The 23072-nt window shown below is 28.3% G+C and overlaps 1 protein-coding gene and 1 long non-coding RNA gene across 4 annotated transcripts; one reads left to right on the forward strand and one right to left on the reverse strand.

Annotated features, from left to right (window-relative positions):
* The first annotated feature begins 6802 nt into the window (after positions 1-6802).
* LOC136087624 (uncharacterized) lies at positions 6803-9266 on the forward strand. The gene is made up of 2 exons (XR_010641942.1): positions 6803-6946; positions 7730-9266. It is a non-coding gene; the product is annotated as an uncharacterized LOC136087624 (long non-coding RNA).
* Positions 7062-10417, reverse strand: LOC100202072 (titin). 3 transcript variants are annotated; one of them, XM_065810962.1, is made up of 8 exons: positions 10183-10412; positions 9780-10061; positions 9382-9666; positions 8982-9266; positions 8582-8866; positions 8182-8466; positions 7777-8064; positions 7062-7461 (listed from the first exon to the last, which is right to left on the reverse strand). In XM_065810962.1, exons 1-8 carry the CDS (start codon positions 10247-10249, stop codon positions 7163-7165), a joined length of 2076 nt encoding a protein of 691 aa, XP_065667034.1. In that variant the 5' UTR covers positions 10250-10412; the 3' UTR covers positions 7062-7162. The 3 variants fall into 3 exon arrangements, with proteins under 3 accessions (XP_065667034.1, XP_065667035.1, XP_065667037.1); XM_065810963.1 differs by lacking the exon at positions 9382-9666 and having other exon boundaries at positions 10183-10417; XM_065810965.1 differs by lacking the exon at positions 8182-8466 and having other exon boundaries at positions 10183-10341.
* Between the last annotated feature and the right edge of the window lie 12655 nt (positions 10418-23072).

Below are 23072 nucleotides of genomic sequence, written 5' to 3' on the forward strand. Positions count from 1 at the left end.
TGAATGAAGAGTGATATTCATGAACCTTCTAACGTTTATATCATCCATTCATCGACAGTAATACTGAATCTCTTTCCAGATTTTTTTTGCTCTAATAACGATGCCATTAATTCTTCTTTTTTTTCTTTATAAAAATCCATTATATATTTCATTACCGTTGTTTCACTTTTTAGCATTTTATAATTACGACTTGCTACGAAACCCCTAATGGCTTCAGATGAAGTAATTCCTTTGATGCTAAATCCATCTTTTGTCGCACATTTCGCCAATATTTCATGCAATGATTCTCGACTTATGAAATTTATTATTCCATTTCCAACTGATTTTGTGTTTTTCGAAGAAGACGCATCAGTTTCATTTGTGTCGCCCAAATTTCTTTTTTGTAAAGATATGCTATGTAATTTTAAATGATTAATCTTTCCAGTAGTATTAGATCCCGGACGTTGGATTATAGATTTGCATATGTTACAAACTGACTACGATTTCTCTTTTTTTGTAAAATATTTCCATACCTCTGATTTTTTCGAAGACATTTCTGGGTATATGTAAATAAATCACTAAAATAAAAAATCACAACATAAAAATTGAAAATTGAAATTTATACGTATTTAAATATGCATTTATTACTTGAAACTTAGTACATTTTACTCAAAACACTTCACTTACCAAAGGCAGCTATATATATTAGAAAATAAAGTATTTATTTTATTTATTTCACAAATTTTTTTTTAAATATTTCACTTTCTTGCAAATTTTACGTCGTACAACTTCAAATTACAAATGTTATTTATTTTATATAACTTAGTTAAAAAAAAAACGGTTGCTAAGCAACTTTATTATAGAAGTAAAAGAAGAAAAAACGGTAGAATACCGATTAATAGTTGATTGATTAATAGTTAAATGAATGTGCAATATTTACATTTTTTTGTTTAAATATTATACTCGATACTCGAAAAAAATATTCCGAGTAGTCGACTACTCGGAACTTGCTTATAAAGTATCAATTATAGTCATATCAATTATAGTAATATCAAAAATAGTGCGGCCATGGCGCAGTGGTTAGAACGCTTGCTGTATAAGCAGGAGATCCAGGTTCTAAACGAGCTCTGGACATATTTTCGCGTCACGGTAAGGAAGGAGGCGTGAACTTCCTGGTTAAATACATTTCCGCGGTGCTCTGTGACAAGACCGTTAGGACTTCTTGGGGCACCTAAAATAAAAAATAAAATTAAAAAAAAAAAAAAAAAAAAATTACTCGGGTACTCGGGTAATCGATAATCGTAATTGGATTCCCTAGTTCATATTAATTATTAATATTATTAAATATTAAAATTATTCAGTCTACCATTTTCACGATTAATTATTTTATATAAGTTTTATATTAAATTGTTTTATATAAAGTTGCTTTATATTTAATTGTGTTATATTACATTTTAAAGCAGAACAGCTTTGAGGATTGTTAAATTTGTAACTTACTGTTGACAATTACAAATTATTTTGTGTACAATTTTTTTGTTATTTTTAGTCGAATCTACACAGCCTATCACTGGTAAGTTTGTATCAGTTTGTATATGTTAATGATTATAGAATATAGAATATTTTAAATGTTGATAAATGTAAAGAGTATTTTGCATACTTATTTACTATTCTTGTTTTAGTTTATTTAAAGTGTTTGTTTGACTTTGTTAATAGTTATTTGATTTTGAATTAAGGTATAAGATTTTTAAATTGTTTGAAATTTTTTTGGTTTATATAATTTAGTACATTTTTTTACATTATTTATAATGTTATTAATTTCTAATAAGTTATAATATACTATTTCCTAGTAATATAATCTCAATAAACTCAATTTAAAACCTTTTTTCAAATATCTTTTAAACTTTTTTTTTTTAGGTTGGATAAGACTGGGCAGGTGGGGTGCGGGGGGAGGGGGTGCATTAAGCGTGGCACATGTCCCACCTCTAATGTCAATTTATACACCACTTTTATATGCTGTAAAATAAGAAAATGTAGTTTAAACTTTTTAACAACAAAATATAATCAATGTTTTTTAGGTTAAAATATTTATAAGAAAGTAACATTTCATTACGAGGGTGTTAAAACGTAACAAAGACATCCACCCTTAAATCTAAAATAGACCACTAATATTTGGAAATGGAATGGAAGCAAATTAGATTAACTTTTTATGTATAAAGATAACATATTTTATCAGAAAAACACTCTTTCGTGTGAAAAACTTGTTTTTTTTTAAGGTTACGATGGTGTTCCGGTAGCCCCTCTGCCCCTCTAGACACCCCTTTTATCTATAGAGTTATGTGAACTTGTAACCTACTCTTACATCTATCTTTTGATACCATGGTATGGGCATTTGGATAAGATTTGACAAAGTTATAACAATTTTCAGTAAAAAAAAAAAATTTTGGAACCATTTTCTTTAATAAATCCATCTATCGAAAATTTGCTACTAAAAACGTCATAACTTTTTTTTAAATTGTTTGTTTTTAATAATTTTTTCACCATTAAAATACTGTATTAAAGGGCTTTCGAATGATATATAACATTCTAGTATACGCTTAATTTAAAAAAATCACCCCACGTACCTAACTGAAGCAATTTAATAAGTAACTCAGCATATTATTTATATACATAGCATTTTAAAATATTATTACAATTTAAGTTATTTAACATGCTTAAACAACTAAAATGTGTTCACTGTGTCTGAGTTATGTATGTTAGCAAATTGACAAAAGTATTTAAAAAAAGAAAAGAGTCTTATGTGTTATAATACTTAAAAGAAGATGTTCAAAATGTAAAACAAAAACAAGTCTATTTTTGAAGGAGTACTTTATATACAGTCTACTTATTTTCACATTACTTATAAATTAATAATAATGTTTGAATAAGTAAACTGTATATAAAGTGCTCCGTCGCATTCAAAATTCTTGTTTTCTTTTGTTTATATTATTATAATACACCTTTGAAAACAAGTTATTTGATAGAGTTTTATTTTAAGCAAAAATAAATTACTTATATTGTAAGATAGATAATTAAATTCTACATAAATTTATTTAAAAATAATCTTTAAAAATCTATCTACTTCAAGATATGTTATTTAGATAATTGTAATTAGATACGTTATGCTAATAAACGCCCGCCTTGTTTACTTCATTTGCCATACAGTATGGCGGCCGCGAATTTTAACATCACGTGATAGAATACCATCTAGTGATTTTTCTGTACATACCAACACCATAATGCATTGCGTGAAATAAGGGAAAATTGGGGTCATGTTGGCTTTAAAACGCGTTTTAAAGTTAAAAAAATTTTTTAATTGACAGTGTTTATAAACATTAGCAATTTAAAAAAACTTTAACTTTATTTTAACTTTAGGCAAAAAAAAGTTTAATTCTTTTTATTTTATAGATGCACAGTGGGTCAAAAGTGACATTTTCTAGCCAAAACCTCTAAAACCAAAATTTTTTAATTTTTTTTTTAATTAGAAACAGTTTATGATATTGAAAAACATAATTTGTGGAAAAAATAACATTTGTTTTTTAAAAACTTCAAATTTTATTACATAATTACACAAATTATTAAAAAACTCATTTATTTTTCATTTATAAAAAATTCCGTTTTTACCCAACAAAATTAACAACAAGGATATTATATAAATTTATGTTTTACGCAGAGTATTCTATCGTTGGCTCTTGCAATAGTTCAAATACACCAGATGGTAGACTTTTTTTTTTGTTATGTTTCTTCTTTCTTAATGTGCAAATTAAAGGATCAGATGCACATAAAAGGCGATGAAAAAGGTCTATATTGTTTTTTTTCCAATCGCATTTTCTTGTAAAACTTTCACAAAAAATCTTAAAAACCTTATTGGTAGCCTCTTGAGCCTCTTCAGAAAATATACCTAATGGAAGAGTAAATAGTTCGATGACTTCATAGCCATGAATCAAAATCTTATGAAGTGTTTGGGTCGTAGGATACCAAGGGTACAGGAATACATAGAGCGAAGCAGTTTCCCAACAGAATGTTTTAAATTTGGATGAGTTAATTTCATAACCACTTGATATTGTGGCCAGAATAATATGAAGCCCTTTCATAAGATCTACATCGATGTTCATTATACAAGCTGAGACTCGTATTGCTGAAAAAATCGCCTAGCTGTGTTGCCATTGTTTGATGTACCTGCCCCACCTATTCTCGGTTGGTCTATGACAAGACCTATCCTTGTTCGAAATTCAGCACAGACTTCAAGCTTTCTCAGTTTAACAATATTTTTTTCGTCTTAATTTCTAGCCTGCCACTTCATAATCGGCATCTTATAAGAGATATGGAGCATACATTCTAAAAACCTTATCCAAGCATGCAAAGTTTAAACGCCATGTTTTATATTGCCTTCTAAAGTTTTTTTTTGAACAACTAAAGATAAATTGTTCATTTTGATTGGAGATGCACCACACACTGAACAGCATTGGTATGAGTTGGTTGCTGTGGAAATAATAGTTTCAATTTTTCCATCTATCATTGTTAAATTTACAATATGTTGTATTTCAACTTCCTTTGTTGTACCGTCCTCCAATAAAACAGGTACAACAGATAATGTTATCTCTTTAATAGAAGCCATAACTGACTCATATTCTGCAAGAATTACTTCATTTGATTCTTTTCTATATTTAAATCTCAGAGGTCTGCAGTAATTAGTTGACAATGGTTTCGGATTTTTCCAAACAACCTTTTTTTTGTCATCTTTGAAACAATATAGTTCTAGAGGAACCAAGCAAGTTATGAAAAGTGATTCATCTGTGTGAAGTTCACTAGAAACATCTGACAGTTGTTTATAAACAGATTATCCTGTTGCACTATCAAAACCAGCTTTTTATATTATAAATAGTTTATTACAATCTTTAAGCACAGGTGAATTTAACACAACACTATAAGCTGAACATATTCTTGATGCAGTGTGAAAAAGAAGCGCTTGTAATGGAACCTCTGCAGAGTAGTCACTGACCTGAATGTTTTCAGGGTAGCATTTATTTTTAGCCTCTTTTACAATATGATAGGATGGGTATCGAGAGCTGAATGGAAGAGCATTGTTTCTTAAATGCTGATAAGTTTCTTTGGATAATATAGCATCTAAGACTAGCGCTAATGATTGTTCTGAAGTAAGTGATTCTGTCGATAATTCTTTGTTGTATATTTTTTTAACCACTTTTGCTTCTATAAACCTTTTATCCCTTTTCAAACTTTTACTTGCTGCATATAAAAGTTCGTTTAAATTATATTTACTCAAAAGCTCTTTAATTATGAGATCTTTAGTTCTCACAGACGCATCTTCAAACAAAATCGAAGGGCGTCCACCTTAAAGTATAATATTATTTTATCAATTATTAAATCGTCGTAATAATAATACAAATAAATTATACACATTATAATAAATTTACACATAGTTAAAGTAAACATACCACAGGTTTTTGTTTCGATTTTTTTTTTTTTTACAGTCAAATATATTTTGGTTTAATCTAACTTTATATCTTTTTTCAAATACTGCACTTGTTCTATTCGATTTTTTCCACTTGTTTTTAGCTTGGTAAATGAATTTCAAATTATTTGACAAGTTATCATTAGATTCTTCAAAATTGCTTTGGGAAACAAAACTCAAAATCTTTGCATGTAAATCATCATTTTGTAGTAAATTATTTTCCATTATATAATTCATAAGACATCTCCTTTCCATTTTTAAGAGATTGTCTGTTCAATAAAATATTTTAAATTGTAAGAAAGTAATATAAAATGTTTTTAATAAAGTAATTTTTTTACGAGCAGTAACTATGAAACTCAGTTCCTTTCCTTTATTTCTCATTGGTTGTTATCGTGTTTTTTATCGATTACATATAATTTTATTGTTTTCGGAAATTATAAAATAAATAATAAATATGTCGAAAACTTGTACTACGTAGAAGTATATAATTCATATTTTATCACAGTCTCTGAGTTTTTATTTCTTTAAAACGGTAGCATAAAAAATTAGGAATAATGGTTTCAATGCGATCTAAATGTTCATTGAGCAAATACGAGGAAGTTACTGGAAAGCAATTAAAAAATACAAAAATATTTAATTTTAAACTTATGTCTTTAATAAAAATTATTATAAAGTCAAACTGCAGTTTTTAAATTTCAAATCTTCTTAAATTTTTTATTATCGATCAAAAACGCATTAACAAGAAACGTGGACGTAGTTAATTGAATTTAAGTGTATTCGTTTAGGCAGCTATAGGCAGCCAATTTTTATACCACAAGATCAATGTCATATTGGTATTCAATTATATATCATTTTAAGCGGTTGATACAGGTTGATCCGATGGTTTTAAATGATATTTTTAAAAAAAATAAAAACTAATAACTCAAAATTATTGATGTTTGCATTGTTGAAAATATTTATATAAAATGCAAAAAATATTTTTTTTTTGTGATTTAAATATTAACATAATACTATATAAGTTATTTATAAGTTAAAAAATAAACTTAAACTTCTTTAAAATAAGAAATCAAAGTTTTCAAAAGATGTAAAAAAATAAAGTTTTCACACTTTTTTGTTGTTATTGATAAAAAGTATTTAAGGAAATATTTAAACAACAAATATGGCGTTTTATTGAAAAATTATTTTTTTAATAAAATATAATTTCTGGCTTATTAATATATTGAGCAAAATTTGCCTTTTTCAAAATTTCAAAATTTAAAAACTTTTGTATGGTTTTGCCGGCTTCTGACCCACTGTGAGATGTGTTAAAAAAATTCAATGAAGCATAGTCTTTTTATTAAAACGTAAAATTCTTGTATTTTTCAGAACATACGTAAAGTATTAACACGCATTAGTTACTGCTATTTTTATACCGCTATTGAACCCGTTGAATCTCTAAGGGGTTAATGAGCTACTCCAGTAAGTATCAGAATTTTGTTATATAGCCGCCGGATATATTAATTTAAAATGTTTTAAGTAAACGTTCGGGCTTTCAAAATATTATTATGCCTTTGCAGGACAAAAAATAATCAAATTAACTTGGAAAAAAAAATTATTTAACTTTCTTTTTTTTTTGTTTTTTTATTACAAATAATTTATTAAAAATAAACCAAAAAAATACAGAAATTTAACTTTTTATGGTTTACAATAAAATTTAACTTCAAGATATTTATATGTTCCTACGCATGGGTCACCAAACACTGCATTGGCAGCATTAATAACACATAAAAATTTCGTCGAACAACTATTGCGAACAATCTGCAAAGAATTTATTTGATTATTGCATTTGATGTTTGAATCGTTAGAACCAGGACAAACCCCAGATGAAGTTCTGCCATAATTAGCATAAACCACTTCTATCTTCCCATTTCCTTTGCAGTCTATTTTAAGATCTGTCCCTTCACAAGCTTGTACAGCATGTAATTGTGGTTTGCCTAATAAGTATTATTTTTATATAAAATTATTAAAATAAATTATAACTTCATTTCGTAAAAACTTGATAAAAATAAGATTGATAATAAAATTGATAAAAAATGTGCTGAAACGCTTTCAATACTAATGCTAAATCATTTCTTCTTTATAAAAGATTATAGCCATAGATAACAATATTTCTTAAATTACTTTTTTAAAATTTATACTCATAGATAATATTTTTTTAAATGAATTTACCCCTTTAAATAAATTCACCCTTTTTAAATGTAGCGTCTTTGATGTAGCGAAGAACTTGAATGTAGTGCTAAAATACTTACAATAATATTGGACTTCGAGATATTTGTAAGTTCCAAAGCATGGATCGCCAAACACTGCATTAGCAGCTTTGATAACGCAAGAAGATTTCGTGGAACAGCTGTTTCGAACAATTTGTAAAGATTTTTTATGGTTGTCACATTTGGTATTTGAATCCATAGAACCAGGACAAATACCAGATGAAGTTCTGCCGTAGTTTGCGTAAACCACTTCAATTATTCCTTCATCTTTACAATCAATTTTAAGATCGCTTCCTTCACATGATCGTGCAACATTTAAATAAGGTTTACCTTAAAATAAATATTTCTTTTTTAAATTTATAGTCATAGATAATATTTTTTGATCGAGCTCACGTTGGATTTAAAGTAACAAAGAGTTAAATGTAGTGTTAGTTAAAAATTACATACAATAATATTGGACTTCGAGATATTTGTAAGTTCCTACGCACGGATCGCCAAACACTGCATTAGTAGCTTTGATAATACAAGAAGTTTTCGATGAACAGCTGTTACGAACAACTTGTAAAGAATTTTGATGGTTGTCACATTTGGTATTCGAATCCTTGGAACCAGGGCAAATACTTGATGAGGTTCGACCGTAGTTTGCGTAAACCACTTCAATTGTTCCTTTATCCTTGCAATCAATTTTAAGATCGCTTCCTTCACATGATCGGACCACAGTTAAAGGTTTGCCTAAGTATAAATACTCTGTTTTTAAATTTATATTCAATGATAATATTTCTAGAAATGAACTCACCCCATGTTTAATGTAGCAAAGGACTTAAATGTAGTGTTATAAAATACTTACAATAAAATTGAACTTCGAGATATTTGTAAGTTCCTACGCACGGATCGCCAAACACTGTATTAGTAGCTTTGATAATACAAGAAGTTTTCGATGAACAGCTGTTACGAACAACTTGTAAAGAATTTTGATGGTTGTCACATTTGGTATTCGAATCCTTGGAACCAGGGCAAATACTTGATGAGGTTCGACCGTAGTTTGCGTAAACCACTTCAATTGTTCCTTTATCCTTGCAATCAATTTTAAGATCGCTTCCTTCACATGATCGGACCACAGTTAAAGGTTTGCCTAAGTATAAATACTCTGTTTTTAAATTTATATTCAATGATAATATTTCTAGAAATGAACTCACCCCATGTTTAATGTAGCAAAGGACTTAAATGTAGTGTTATAAAATACTTACAATAAAATTGAACTTCGAGATATTTGTAAGTTCCTACGCACGGATCGCCAAACACTGCATTAGTAGCTTTGATAATACAAGAAGTTTTCGATGAACAGCTGTTACGAACAACTTGTAAAGAATTTTGATGGTTGTCACATTTGGTATTCGAATCCTTGGAACCAGGGCAAATACTTGATGAGGTTCGACCGTAGTTTGCGTAAACCACTTCAATTGTTCCTTTATCCTTGCAATCAATTTTAAGATCGCTTCCTTCACATGATCGGACCACAGTTAAAGGTTTGCCTAAGTATAAATACTCTGTTTTTAAATTTATATTCAATGATAATATTTCTAGAAATGAACTCACCCCATGTTTAATGTAGCAAAGGACTTAAATGTAGTGTTATAAAATACTTACAATAAAATTGAACTTCGAGATATTTGTAAGTTCCTACGCACGGATCGCCAAACACTGCATTAGTAGCTTTGATAATACAAGAAGTTTTCGATGAACAGCTGTTACGAACAACTTGTAAAGAATTTTGATGGTTGTCACATTTGGTATTCGAATCCTTGGAACCAGGGCAAATACTTGATGAGGTTCGACCGTAGTTTGCGTAAACCACTTCAATTGTTCCTTTATCCTTGCAATCAATTTTAAGATCGCTTCCTTCACATGATCGGACCACAGTTAAAAATTTACCTAAATATAAATATTATTTTTCAAAATTTATAGTCAAAGATAATATTTTTTGAAATGAATTCACAGCGAGTTTTATGTAGCGAAGAACTTGACAGTAGTGTTAAAATGCTTACAATAATATTGAACTTCGAGATATTTGTAAGTTCCTACGCATGGATCGCCAAACACTGCATTAGCAGCTTTGATAATACAAGAAGATTTTTTTGAACAGCTGTTACGAACAATTTGCAAAGAATTTTGTTGGTTGTCACATTTGGTATTCAAATCCATTGAACCTGGGCAAATACCAGATGAGGTTCTTCCATAGTTTGCGTAAACCACTTCAATTGTTCCTTTACCTTTGCAATCAATTTTTAGATCGTTCCCTTCACATGTTTGTGCTATTAGCGGTATACCTAGTTTAAAATTTTAGTTTAAGAAGTTTTAATTGGTTCCATTTTAATAAAGGAAGCAGAATATATAAACATGTTTTCAACAATAATGTAATTAAGTTCTCTGCATTGTGTCAACACTTACCAGTAGTAAATTCAATGTCTTTAAATATAAAACCAAGTAGAAGAATAATTGAAATTTTCTTCAACATTTTTGAAAACTATTATTAAAAAAAAGGTTAAGATTATACAAACCAGTATATCTTAACGCTTTTTATACACCGTTGGTTTTTGCGTCATTAATAATTGTTTTATTAACATTAAATCGATTAAAATCAAAAAGTCATTTATGACGAACTTAAGTTCGTCATAAATGACTTAACGGTTTTTAAAAAAAACAGACACGCTGAACATATAATTTTACATAAGGGATTAAAGGACCTTAGTTATAATTCTCAAGGGGTTTTGTATTACTTTATCTACGTACTATAATATTCTACGTAAGTATAAATTTATTCTTATTAGGGAGTAATTTCGCACGTTAAACTTACGTAGTTTTTTTAAAATCCTGATATATAGAGTATAAACGAATCGTCGCGTAATAAAAAAATTTTAATATCACTAAATAAATATTTTTCAGATTAAAAATGCGATAAAATGTTTCATCTACCGACTTGTTTATTTTACAAAATAATTCATAAAAAAAAATAGAACCAACTATTTTTTTATAAAGCGTTTGAACCTAATTTTTTCAGATGTCTTATTAGTAAATTTATATTGTAGATACAATACAATAGTTTGTCAAAACATTTTTCTGGCTATATATAATACAACAAGGGTTGTAATAACTGTAATGAAATGGTCTATATTTGACTAATAATCAACCAGCCTAATAGCTTTAAAAAAATGATAATTACCGTTTTATGAATACTAGTGATTAAGAGCTACACCAGTGGCTATTGCTATATAAACATGTATATATATATATATATATATATATATATATATATATATATATATATATATATATATATATATATTTATATATGTATATATATATATATATATATATATATATATATATATATATATATATATATATATATATATATATATATATATGTATATATATATATATATATATATATATATATATATATATATATATTTATATTTATGTAAATATATATATATATTTATATATATATCGGGAGACTGAATAAGCGCAAATTTCATAAGAGCAAACTAGCATAAGTGCGCCAAAAGAATTTGCAAACATTCAAAATGGCATAAGAGCGAAATGGCATAAGTACGAAGCAGCTACAATAACTGACATAAGTGCAAACTGGCATAAGTGCACCGAATAAAATTGCAAATATTAACATAAGTACAAACTGGCATTTTGCACTTATGCCAATTCGCACTTATGCCAGTTCGTAATTATGCCAATGTTTGCAAAATTATTCGGCGCACTTATGCCAGTTCGCATTTATGCCAACTCGCACTTAAGCCAGTTTTCGCAACTGTTTCGTACTTATTCCAGTTTGGACTTATGCCAATGTTTGCAAATTCTTTCGGCGCACTTATGCTAGTTTGCACTTATGTTGGTTCGAGTTTTTGCAACTGCTTTGCACTTATGCCAATTCGCACTTATGCCAATGTTTGCAGTAAGCTTTGGCGTCCCGGTTCAAAAAAATAACGTTAAATGACGTTGCGTGACAGCAACTTTTATCCTAATTGAATCAAGACGTTACCGCACTTTTAAAAAAATTGTCTCGATTGAAACGTTACGTTCCGGGAATAACGTGACGTTCCGATTGAATAACCGCACTCGAAAATTTGGTGCGGTTATGAACCAAGAATAGAATAACGTGACAAACCGTGACGTTTCGGAATAAAAGGTGGGTATTCGAATCAGAAACTCAAATAACTTTCGGAACGTTTTTGTTCAATTTTTTAGAAATTCTAACGGTGATAAAGAAATCGGAACTATTTCTTCAAAATCTTATTTTACATACCAATTTCATATTGTTAAATTGTTTCATTTCAATTAATGATTCAAAACTTTAAAAAAAAATTAGAATTGATAATTTGTAAATTAAAACATTTTGTTTTTTTGCATGGACAACGGTTACCCGTCATTCGATAATGCTGCCTGGGCAGTAACCAACAGGCGGGTACCCGGTTGCCCAGGTACCGTTGACAGCCTTAGTTATGATATGAACCAAAGTTAGATAAAGCACTATGTAAAGGGGTGCGCTATCTACATTCGTTTTAAAGCATAATTTGTTAAATAATAATTGCTTTTGACGCGCATTTTGTGTTAAAAAAATTTTATTTTAAAAATTTATAAAATAACATGTTTGGAAAAGGCGGTAATGTAACGGAACGTCAAGTTATGTCACGGTATTAAACAAAAAAAACTGGTGCAGTTTGATCTTGGTTGATGCGGTTTCAACCGTTACCGCACCAACCTCGTTCCGATTGAACCAAGACGTTACTGCACTTTAAAAATTTTTGTCCTGATTCATTCTTACCGTTACATTCTTACCGGGATAACGGGATTCCCGGTTCATTTCGGCAATAACGTTTCGGGACGCCGAAGCTTGGTTTGCAAATTCTTTTAGCGCACTTATGAAAGTCGTGCTTATTTCCATTATTATTATCATTATTGTTATTATTGTTATTATTGTTATTATTATTATTATTATTATTATTATTATACTATTATATTTTTTATATATTAAAAATATATATTTAATATACTTTATTATATATTATTGTTATCATTATTATATATATATATATATATATATATATTTATATATATATATATATATATATATATATATATATATATATATATATATATATATATATATATATATATATATATATATATATAACTAAATTTTAGAAAAAACAACTTTTAATGGAACTTAAAGTTTCATGCCTATCGGCAATCATCAGCAATGAAGTACTTCCTTGCTGTTGATTGCCGATAGGCACGAAACTTTAAGTTCCATTAAAAGTTGTTTTTTCTAAAATTTAGTTATAAAACGCCCTGTTTTTGAAAAAATATATATTTTCTTAAATATTGAGCACTTTACAACAATCAAGAGTTTAGTATTTTTAATACTAAATCATACAACAGCAATATATATATATATATATATATATATATATATATATATATATATATATATATATATATATATATATATATATATATATATATATATATATATATATATATATATATATATATATATATAAAACTGGATACATCAATTAAGAATGTCTGTGATTTTCTGAATTTTCCAGATTTGAATTACTTGCTTTCTATTTATTTATTTACTTATTTATTTCGTCATTAAAAAAAGAATTCAATGCAGTTTTATATAAATAAAATTTACATGACCGGGGCTAAAAGAAGACAATATTTGCCTTATCACTACGCCTCAAAAATTTCTGAAACGGATTCAAAGTAAAATTCATAACATGTTTTTAAAATAAAAAACTTTTTATAAAATAAATAAAAATACAACTTTAAATTGCTCTAAAAGTATTAAGTGCGGGCTACACCTACAGAATAAACGCAACTTGCTACGTTTGCAAAAATTACTAATATTTTGTAATCTTATTAATATGGTAAAATATTAAAAAGAGCGCCACTACTAATCCTAAAATGATTTGTACCCAATTAGTTTCTACGTCAGATTAGTAAATTCGTTTCAAGAAAATTTGGTTCGTTTTGTTAAATATAAACAAATTAAATTTTTTTTTTATTCGGTTGTAATTGAATAGTTTTTGAATGTCTAGAGTTATTTAAAATATAAAATTACAAGCTTTGTGTGGGCAGCAGGAAATAGTGCTTACGCATTATTTCCTGCCTTGCTGCTTGAGTATACGTCTATCGACTGAATAAGCACAGTGCAATTTACATACATCGAATGAGGGTTTTAGTTTGGTCAGACAGTCTAATTAATTGAAAAAAATTCTTTTTAAGTTATGAAAATCTATATAGATCGAACATACAGTAACGTTATTCTAAAAGTCTAAAAATTCTAAAAATTAATAAAGTAGTTATTGAAATTGTTTCTAGTTTATTTAATACTAGTTTGTTTTTTTTTTCTCGAGAAGAGGTTAATTTCTTTATTTTTTCTAGGTTAATTTCTTTCAGGGGTATTTTTTTAGAATTTTTTACGGGAACCGATTTACGGTTCTTCTCCAATTACGTCGAACAACTAAGCATGTATATTTTATATATATACAACACATAAAATAAAAAGATAGGCTTGAATTTTTTTAAAACTCTTTTTACTTCAATTATATATATTCAAATTTATAAATAAAACTGATCACGTCTTGTCTATTTGCTAACGGTATATTAGCCTATCTTAGTAATATATTTAACCATTCTGTTAAATTTAAAAATCTTACTAAAATACCTAATCTACATGACAGATGACATAAAATTGTTTTTGTGCCATTTCTGTCTTAATTATACTTTAATGGCGGATTTGTGAGCTAAACAAATGCATGTCAAGAAAATTGTTGAAAATACCATAATAGAGACAAGTAGATCTAAAAATATAACTCATGATCTCAATCAAAAAATCAAGCTCAATATTTTGTCTTCTTTTTTGGCATGACAACATAACTTTGAAATACTATGACATTTTTTAGCCAGATTTAAAAACCCGAGATGTTTACGCCTTTCCGATTTTGGAACATTATATATGACGATATAGGAAATAAAAAAAGAGTCAATTAATTTTATAAAGCTTTTATTACATTGATTTTAAAAAGCAAGTAATAAAAATAACAGATTTGAATAAGCTTATTCAAAAAAATATAACATGAAGGTATATTGCCTTAAGGCAATATACCTTTGTGTTATATTTTTTGTAATAATAACTATTCTTATTGTTATTATAATTAATATTATTTATTAATATTTATGCAGGATATGGATACCAATATTAAATATTGCTTTCCTTAAACGTCCTGTTAAATAAATAAATAATAATGAATTAGCAGAACAAATATATTAAAAACTAAAATTAATTGGTAGAAAGCAAAGTAAAAAAAATCGTTTAAAATGAAAAGTTAAATCTAAGATATATTAAGGGGGAAACCCCCTCTAATTTTAAAATCAATTTTTAGAAAAAAAAATTTGTCAGATCAATAGCATATATTAAAAAAAAAAAGAAAAATGTACACAAAAAAAAAAAGTAACCTGTTGCTATGGAAACCATAAAAAAATTACTAAAAAATAGCAAAAACAGGTTTCATGCCGGCCAATATTGTGGGCAGGGAACAAAACAACCCAAGTTGAAATTTTTATATGGTGTTTATATAAAGTAGAAGAGTGTTTTTAGTTGAACAGAATTTTTTTTTACAAATATAAAATCAGGTATTTTGAAGTCAAAGTCTAATATTCAATAGTATGGTACTAAAACAGCATAAACAGCAAGTGTAAAATAAAAAAAATAAAAAAAACTTTAACTTAAAACACTCTATACCAGTTAATAAACAAGCACTGAAAATTTTAGAAACAGCTCTCGAATGGTTGGCGAGCAATGTTGGCCGGTATCTTAAATACTTCTTACTGAGAAAAAAGCAAATTAACATTTTTTTAGTTAAATAACACCAAAAAATGTATAAAAAAAGCAATCATAAACTTCATTAAATCTAAAAAACAGTATTTAAAATCCTCCTGGTTCATAAGTTATACCCTCTTTTTCCAAACTATTGTCATTTTTAAAAATTTTTTTTGCTCTATTTAACTGTCGCCTCAACTTATTCTTTTCATTTATTCTATAATTAGATTGTTTTATTCTTTTATTATTTATTTTATTGGAACCTTTAACCATAAAAGCACCTGGTAACATATTTAGTTGTTCAAAAACTAACACCGAAGCTTTCATACCAATATTAAAATTTGTTACCGCATCGTACACACCAAATTTCAAATTATCGAGTGACACTGGTCATCGGTAATCGGCGCTACTGTCGAACAATTCGTCAGCGTTTTGAGTTATCCAATGTAAACATTTTTTTAGTTCTGAATCTTTGCTAAGATCCTCAAAAATAGGTCTAATTTTAAAAATTATGTTCATTGGAAGACCTGGACCTGGTTTGTAAGTGTTGCTTTTATTTGCTTTATCAAAGTTGAACTTGCACCAACTATTGATGCCAGTAGGACAGTGAGGAAAGTGCAAGTTATTTGTTTTGAAAGATGCAACATGAAATAATGTAACCTATACGCTTGCTTTCATACCTGCTAAGTTTCCAGCATTTTGCCTTTTAGCAACGCCAAAGAAATTTTGCAGACGATCGATTAGTGCATCTGTAAGACAACCACGCCCACTGAGACCTTTTTCTCTTTTCTTTAAATTTCTTAGTCATGTACCAACACGTTTTTGATAGTGTCCCACACATTCTAACTTATTAACTTGAATACCAGAGTAAGTATCTATGACATTAATGAAACTTTTACTGTCCCCGTCTCCTAAAAAATTCACATATCACAGTTTGCACTTGTCAATAGATCTTAAAAACACACATTTTGCACCAGTGATCTCCATACCGCTTGCAGATCCTTTGAATTGTTTTTACAAATGTGAGAGTTCCTCCATTGGGCATAGGCTGTAGGGTTTGCTTTTAAAAGATCTTTCCTTAAAAAGCTACCTTTGCAGAACCTGCACATTGGTTCGACATCCAAAACCTTTCCGGTGTCCATTGATAACGCAGAAAAGACACTGTTGAATGATGAAAAGTCTCTTCTCTGCCAAGTACCATCACACGACACCAATATCAAAAACTTTATCATTAGCAGCATGTTTCCACAATTCTGCTACTGCATCAAACATGGTATCTTCAGCAACTTTTTGTGTGACAGCACCTATTTTCACAGCTAACTTATCATAATTATTTTGAGTCATTGGTTGTGGCATATTCATTAAAGTGGTGAATATTTTTATACCAGAATATCCCTGTCCAAGTGCACACATAGCGTATTCTGATCTACAATTAATATCATATCCTCTGTTACATTGTTTTGAAGTATAAAACTCATTCTCATATTTGCATTTAAAGCACTTGACAAATAACTTTGAGGCAAGTCCTTTTTAGTCGGACAATGACAAGGATGAACACTCGCCACATTGATGACATGCTAAAGCACTATGTCAGATAACAAAGGGCAACCTATAACCCTATATCCAGATATTTTCATTCTTGTAAAAGCTCTGGAACATTTAATTGGCTTTACCTTCTTCGTAGATACAGATGTAGAAAATAAATTTAATCCAGATTCGTTATTTACAGAGTTATTATTGACAGTTGTAGTATTTGAATCAATCAAAATTGTTACAGAAGGATTATCATTTAACTCCATTTCAATATTTTCTTTGTCAAGACTGTTAAATTTCTTCCCATAAAAACCTCTCCTCTTTTTTTTAATTATTGTTCTTGATTTTATTCAACACGCTTTATTTATTTTTTTAAAAAATTAAGAAAATTGATAAACTTCAAAAGCGTCAGAATTACAGAAAACTGTAATCTGACTTGATAAACCAGAGTTTTTTGGCTCGCTGGAAAAAAGCCAAACTAAGCATTTTACTGCAGCCATTTAAAAATGCACATTAGTTATAAGAATTTTTAATAAGGTGCTACGCCGTTGCTATGGCCGTTGTTATAGTATAAATTTTGCGGTACCTTAAAAAAATGCTAAAATTGAAGGATTTGATGATTAAAATCAGTAAACAAACAAATAGTTTTGAAATCTGCATACATTAAAATGCATAAATAAGTAAAAATATTTTTTATAAAATTTGGGTAAATTTAGATGGTGTTTCCCCCTTAAAGTAATTTATAATTATTTTTAATGAATTTGTTTTAAACTATAGTTGTTAACAGATCGAATGGTAAATTGGATGTTTTTTTTTTACTCATAAAATAAAAAAAATTCTAATTTGATTTTTGAAACTTTAACCGGACAATCTTGGTTTTACCATGGAAGTATAAAACAGAAGTTCAACTGCGTTGATATACTTCGGGACTATGCTTTTAACCTTTTGCTCCGTAATCAATAAGAAAACGATATCAAAACTGTAATTTAACGCTTAATCTTCATACGTTGGCGTAAATAGGTACGTTTATAATAATTCAAAAGTTTTGTATTTTGACGGTTCGCCAATAACATTTTAGTATAAACATTAAAAATTGCGCGACGAAACGGCGAACAACATCTTTAAAAACTTCATACTAAATGAGTGGAGTATTGTAAGAATGAATGGAATTATGACATAAAGCTAATGAAACTTTAACCTTTAGAAATTTAGAAAACATTTTTTTTTAGTTTTTAAAAATTTGTTTTAGTTGCCTTTTTAATCAAATGTCGTGTTATAATTTGAAACAAGAAAAGAAGCTTTAACCAACATATGCTTTTTAATGGTTCTATTTAATTACCGAGTTTGAATAATTACAGTTACTAATGGTTAAAACTATGTAGCACAAGGAAAAGTTTTTGTTTTGAGGTATCTTAAATTTTGTTCCAAATTTTATCGATGTTAGATTTTTTAAATGATAATACATAAAGATCATGTGTTGAAATGTATTTATCTCATATACATTCATCATCTTCATTTTCCTCATTAACGGCTTTGCATGCTCAAATTTGTTTTTTTCCGTATATAATTCTGCAAGCATGTTTTTGTACACTAAATATCTTTTTAAGTTTAGAGGGTTGTGTGCTTGCCCACGCAATGTTACCATAATTGATATAGCTTTGAATTTGGCTAAAGTATATCAATTTAAGACTTTGAGTATTAATTAAAAGACTAATTCTATACATTATATCAATAGTTTTTTTAATTTTTGATTCAATCTATTTTATGTGGGAAAGCCAAGATAAGTTTTCATCTACATAGACTCCTAGGTACTTTAAACATTCTTGTTTTTTAATTTGTTTACTATTTATAGAAAGAAATGGTAATTTAAGTGGCAGGTTTTCTTCCTGCGTTTTTACATAAAATAATGTATATTGAGTTTTGTCTACGTTTATTGACAGTTTATTAGCTCTGAACTATTTATTTACTTTTAGCAGCTCAATATTCATTTTACCATATAGCTGATTAATATCACTATTGGACATAAACAAATTAGTGTCACCAGCATACATAATTGAATGTAAATTTGTAGATACATTACAGAAGTCGTTTATATATATTAAAAAAAAGGAGAGGGTCGAGAATTGAACCTTGTGGTACTCCACACAGTATATTTAATGTACCAGAATCCGGATTTATCACATATTGTTTTCGGTCAGTAAGGTAGCTTTTTATCCGAGAAAATGTTTTGTTTGTTACCATAATAATTTATTTTTTCTAAGAGTATAGAGTGGTCTACTGAGTCAAATGCTTTTGACAGATCTATAAAAATTCCTAGTGTAAACTTATTTTTTTCAAAACGTGTCAGCGTACGGATGATCACATTACAACTATTTCAAAAAAAGACCCATTCAAGCCAGCAACAAAAATTTTAAATGAAATTAATGAAAATATTAGTGTTTAGACAGTTAGAAGAAGGCATTTAGAAAGTAAGTTGCCAGCTCGAACTCAGAGGAAAGTACCATTACTTGGTAGAAAGAACATTATGAAAAGAAAAATTTTTGCAAAAAATCATATTGCTTGGCGGGGACATGACCAAAAAATGGTGTAATATTTTGTGGAGTGATGAAACTAAGATTAATTTATTTAATTCTGATGGAAAACAGTATGTAAGAAGATTATCAAAGCAAGAACTTTCACCTCGCTTCACTGCGAAAACAGTGAAACATGGCGGAGAAAATATAATGGTGTGGGGTTGCTTTTCCTGGTACGGTGTGGGGCCACTTTTTTGGATCAAAGATATTATGACCCAATATACATACGTAGACATACTAAATAATGTCATGTTGTCATTTGCCGAAGAAAATATGCCGATAAAATCCAAAAAATAGAAATGAACTGTGGATGATGCTCCAGGAGGCTTAGTACAGCATTCCTGTAGAAGTTTGCAGAAAACTAGTGAATTCAATGCCGTCAAGATGCACGGAAGTATTAAAAAATAAAGGGTATGCAACAAAATATTAATAATTTGCAACTCTATTGACTTCCATCTTCATTTTTTATTTTGCACCTATTATTTTGCTCGGTGTGGAATTTATTTTTTTTAATTTAAAATATATTATATATATTTAATAACTAAATTTTTATTAATTTCTGTTTATTTATGTAATAAAATAAAAGTTCTAATAAAAATTCAAACTTTTATTTTATTTGTTTCAAAGATATTCTCGTATTTGTTAATTTTTTGGTTCGCACCTATTATTTTGCTCGCCACTGTATATATATATATATATATATATATATATATATATATATATATATATATATATATATATATATATATATAGAGAGAGAGAGAGAGAGAGAGAGAGAGAGAGAGAGAGAGTGATCTATAAAGGTTAAGAAAGTTACGCAGCTAAAATTTAAATAGAAAAAACTGAAACTTTGAGTTTTGAGGGAAAGGACAACGCTCCCTCCGCAACATGTCCCTATACCAGTGTTTATATGCATTAATATTTATCAAGTACCGACTTTGGTTCACTTCCGGCTTTGCAGAAATGGAGGTTTACTTTTTTTTTTTTTTTTTTTTTTTTTTTTACAACAATCATTATTATATATTTCAAAAACAAATAATATTTACATGTCTCCAGTTTATATAAATGTCCACCACAAATATTTACAGTATCTAAAGAGCGTTAACAATGCTGTTTAACGCATGCGCGTTTGACATTTTAACTCATGCGAATTAAAATAAATTCGTGGTTTATAATATAATGTGCTGGCTATTAACCCATGCATTTAAAAAATATACGCAAGTCCGTCGCACCACAGGGCTACTAGGGACTTGCTTGTCGTTGTCGTTGAAAATATATGTTATTTGTTGAAAATATATATCAACATATATTAGTAGTACTATGTAGTTGTAAGGAAACTCGCAGAAGACTAAGAAAAGTCTTTTCATCGAGAACCTTTAAAATACAAAATAAACTAAAAATTTAAAGAGTAAAGACACACATTAATTTTTTGAGGTCTACTGTTCAGAAAATATTTAACTATGTATAGTTGCTAACATTTTTTATTTATTTATTTTTTTATATTTTATGTTTTATTTCTTTTTTATTTATTTTTATAGCTTAAATTGTTCTTTTTACATTTTATTATATTAATTGTTCTTTTATATTTAATACATATCGATAAAATTGGTTTTGTTAATTATGAGATCTTTTAGCTTTTTGTTCAGGGCAATAAGATTATCCAATTTAGTAAGTTCTATATTTTGAGGTATTGTTTTGTTGTATAAATAGGGGCCACGGTATACAATTGAAAATCTCGAAAATTTTGTTTTTTTTATGGGCAATGTAAAGTTTCCGGTTCCTCGTGTGGTATATCTGTTGGCGTTGGTTTGAAAAAAGTTATTAGTAAAATGAGTTGGGACAAGTCCGAGCTTATATTTGAGCATAAATAAAACATTTTGGTAGATGTTAATTTGATAGATATTTAAAGCATTCAAATTTTTAAGTAAAGGATCGGCATGAGTGAATTTATTTTTATTATAAATCAATCTTGATGCATGTTTTTGGTGTGTATATAGAGAACTTAATTTAGATTTATTTGTACTTCCCCAGGCAATATTAGCATATGTTAGATAACTTTGTATATAAGAAAAGTAGAGAACTTTCAGATTCTCCTGGGAAAGTATAGTTTTGACTTTGTAAAGTATGCCGATACTTTTTGATATTTTTGTATTTAATGTTTTTATATGGGGTTTCCAAGAAATCGTTTCGTCAATAATTATCCCAAGAAATTTAATAGTTTCAGTTCTTTCGATGTTTATGTTATCAATTTTTAGTAATGGTAGCATGCTTGGTATTTTGTTTTTTTGCTGGTTGAAATGAAACAAGATGTATTTTGTTTTTTCTTGATTTAAAGATAATTTATTTACTTTAAACCAAATGTTTAGACTCTCAAGGTCATCATTTGCAGATTCAAAGAGATTTTCAATTGATGCTGATGAATAAAATAAATTTGTTTCATCAGCAAACATTATTGCATCAAGTTTTTTTAGTGATTGTGGAAGATCGTTAACATAAATTAAAAATAAAAGAGGACCAAGAATGGAACCTTGGGGAACTCCGCATTTTATTTTTAGTAAATTAGAATACTTATTATCGTTCGAAATAACACATTGTTGTCTGTTGCACAGATAACTTTTAAACCACTATTTACATTCTCATTCATAAAAACTTGGTAAAATATTTGGTTCCATTAAATTTTTTATTAATTTATCACAAATTTTCAGTCTAGCTACAGCTCTGAAACTTTCAGCGCTTGTATAGTCCTGGTGAGCTTCTAAGTTTAAATTGTTTCCAGGGGCGAAGACCCGGGAAAGGGATGTATTGTACGTACCCGCTTTTTTGCTGCAAAATCTTGCAACTAAATTTTTACTGCTTTCCAAAATAGCAAGTGCTTTAAAACTTTCAGCGGTTGTATAGTCCTAATAACGTTGGGATGTTAAAAATTGCGGGGAAGGGGAGGATCAAATTTAAAGCGTACGTACTTTATGGAGTAGTTATTTTTTAGGATTGATTACTTAAACTGTGTCTTTTTTTGATTTCAACAAAAGCATTGCTTTCCAATCACGCAATTTTATTCGTATAAAACCGTCTTTTTTTTTCCATTAACTTACTGACTCAGGGACTGATTAACTGCTCTCTCACAACTTCGGGTAAGTAATGAATATAAAGAAAGGAACAGGAGAAAAACTGCCTTTGAGTTAAACTAACGACAAGTTTACAGTAAAGATTAGTTCGATAATGACCTCTTTTTTAACCGACTCATTCAAAACAACTCAATTTTTGCAATAAACAACTCTTTCATTAAAATTTAAGATTTGGTTAATTAATGTTAACATGTTAGT

The sequence above is a fragment of the Hydra vulgaris genome, chromosome 11, assembly GCF_038396675.1.
Source record: "Hydra vulgaris chromosome 11, alternate assembly HydraT2T_AEP".
Taxonomy (NCBI): domain Eukaryota; kingdom Metazoa; phylum Cnidaria; class Hydrozoa; order Anthoathecata; family Hydridae; genus Hydra; species Hydra vulgaris.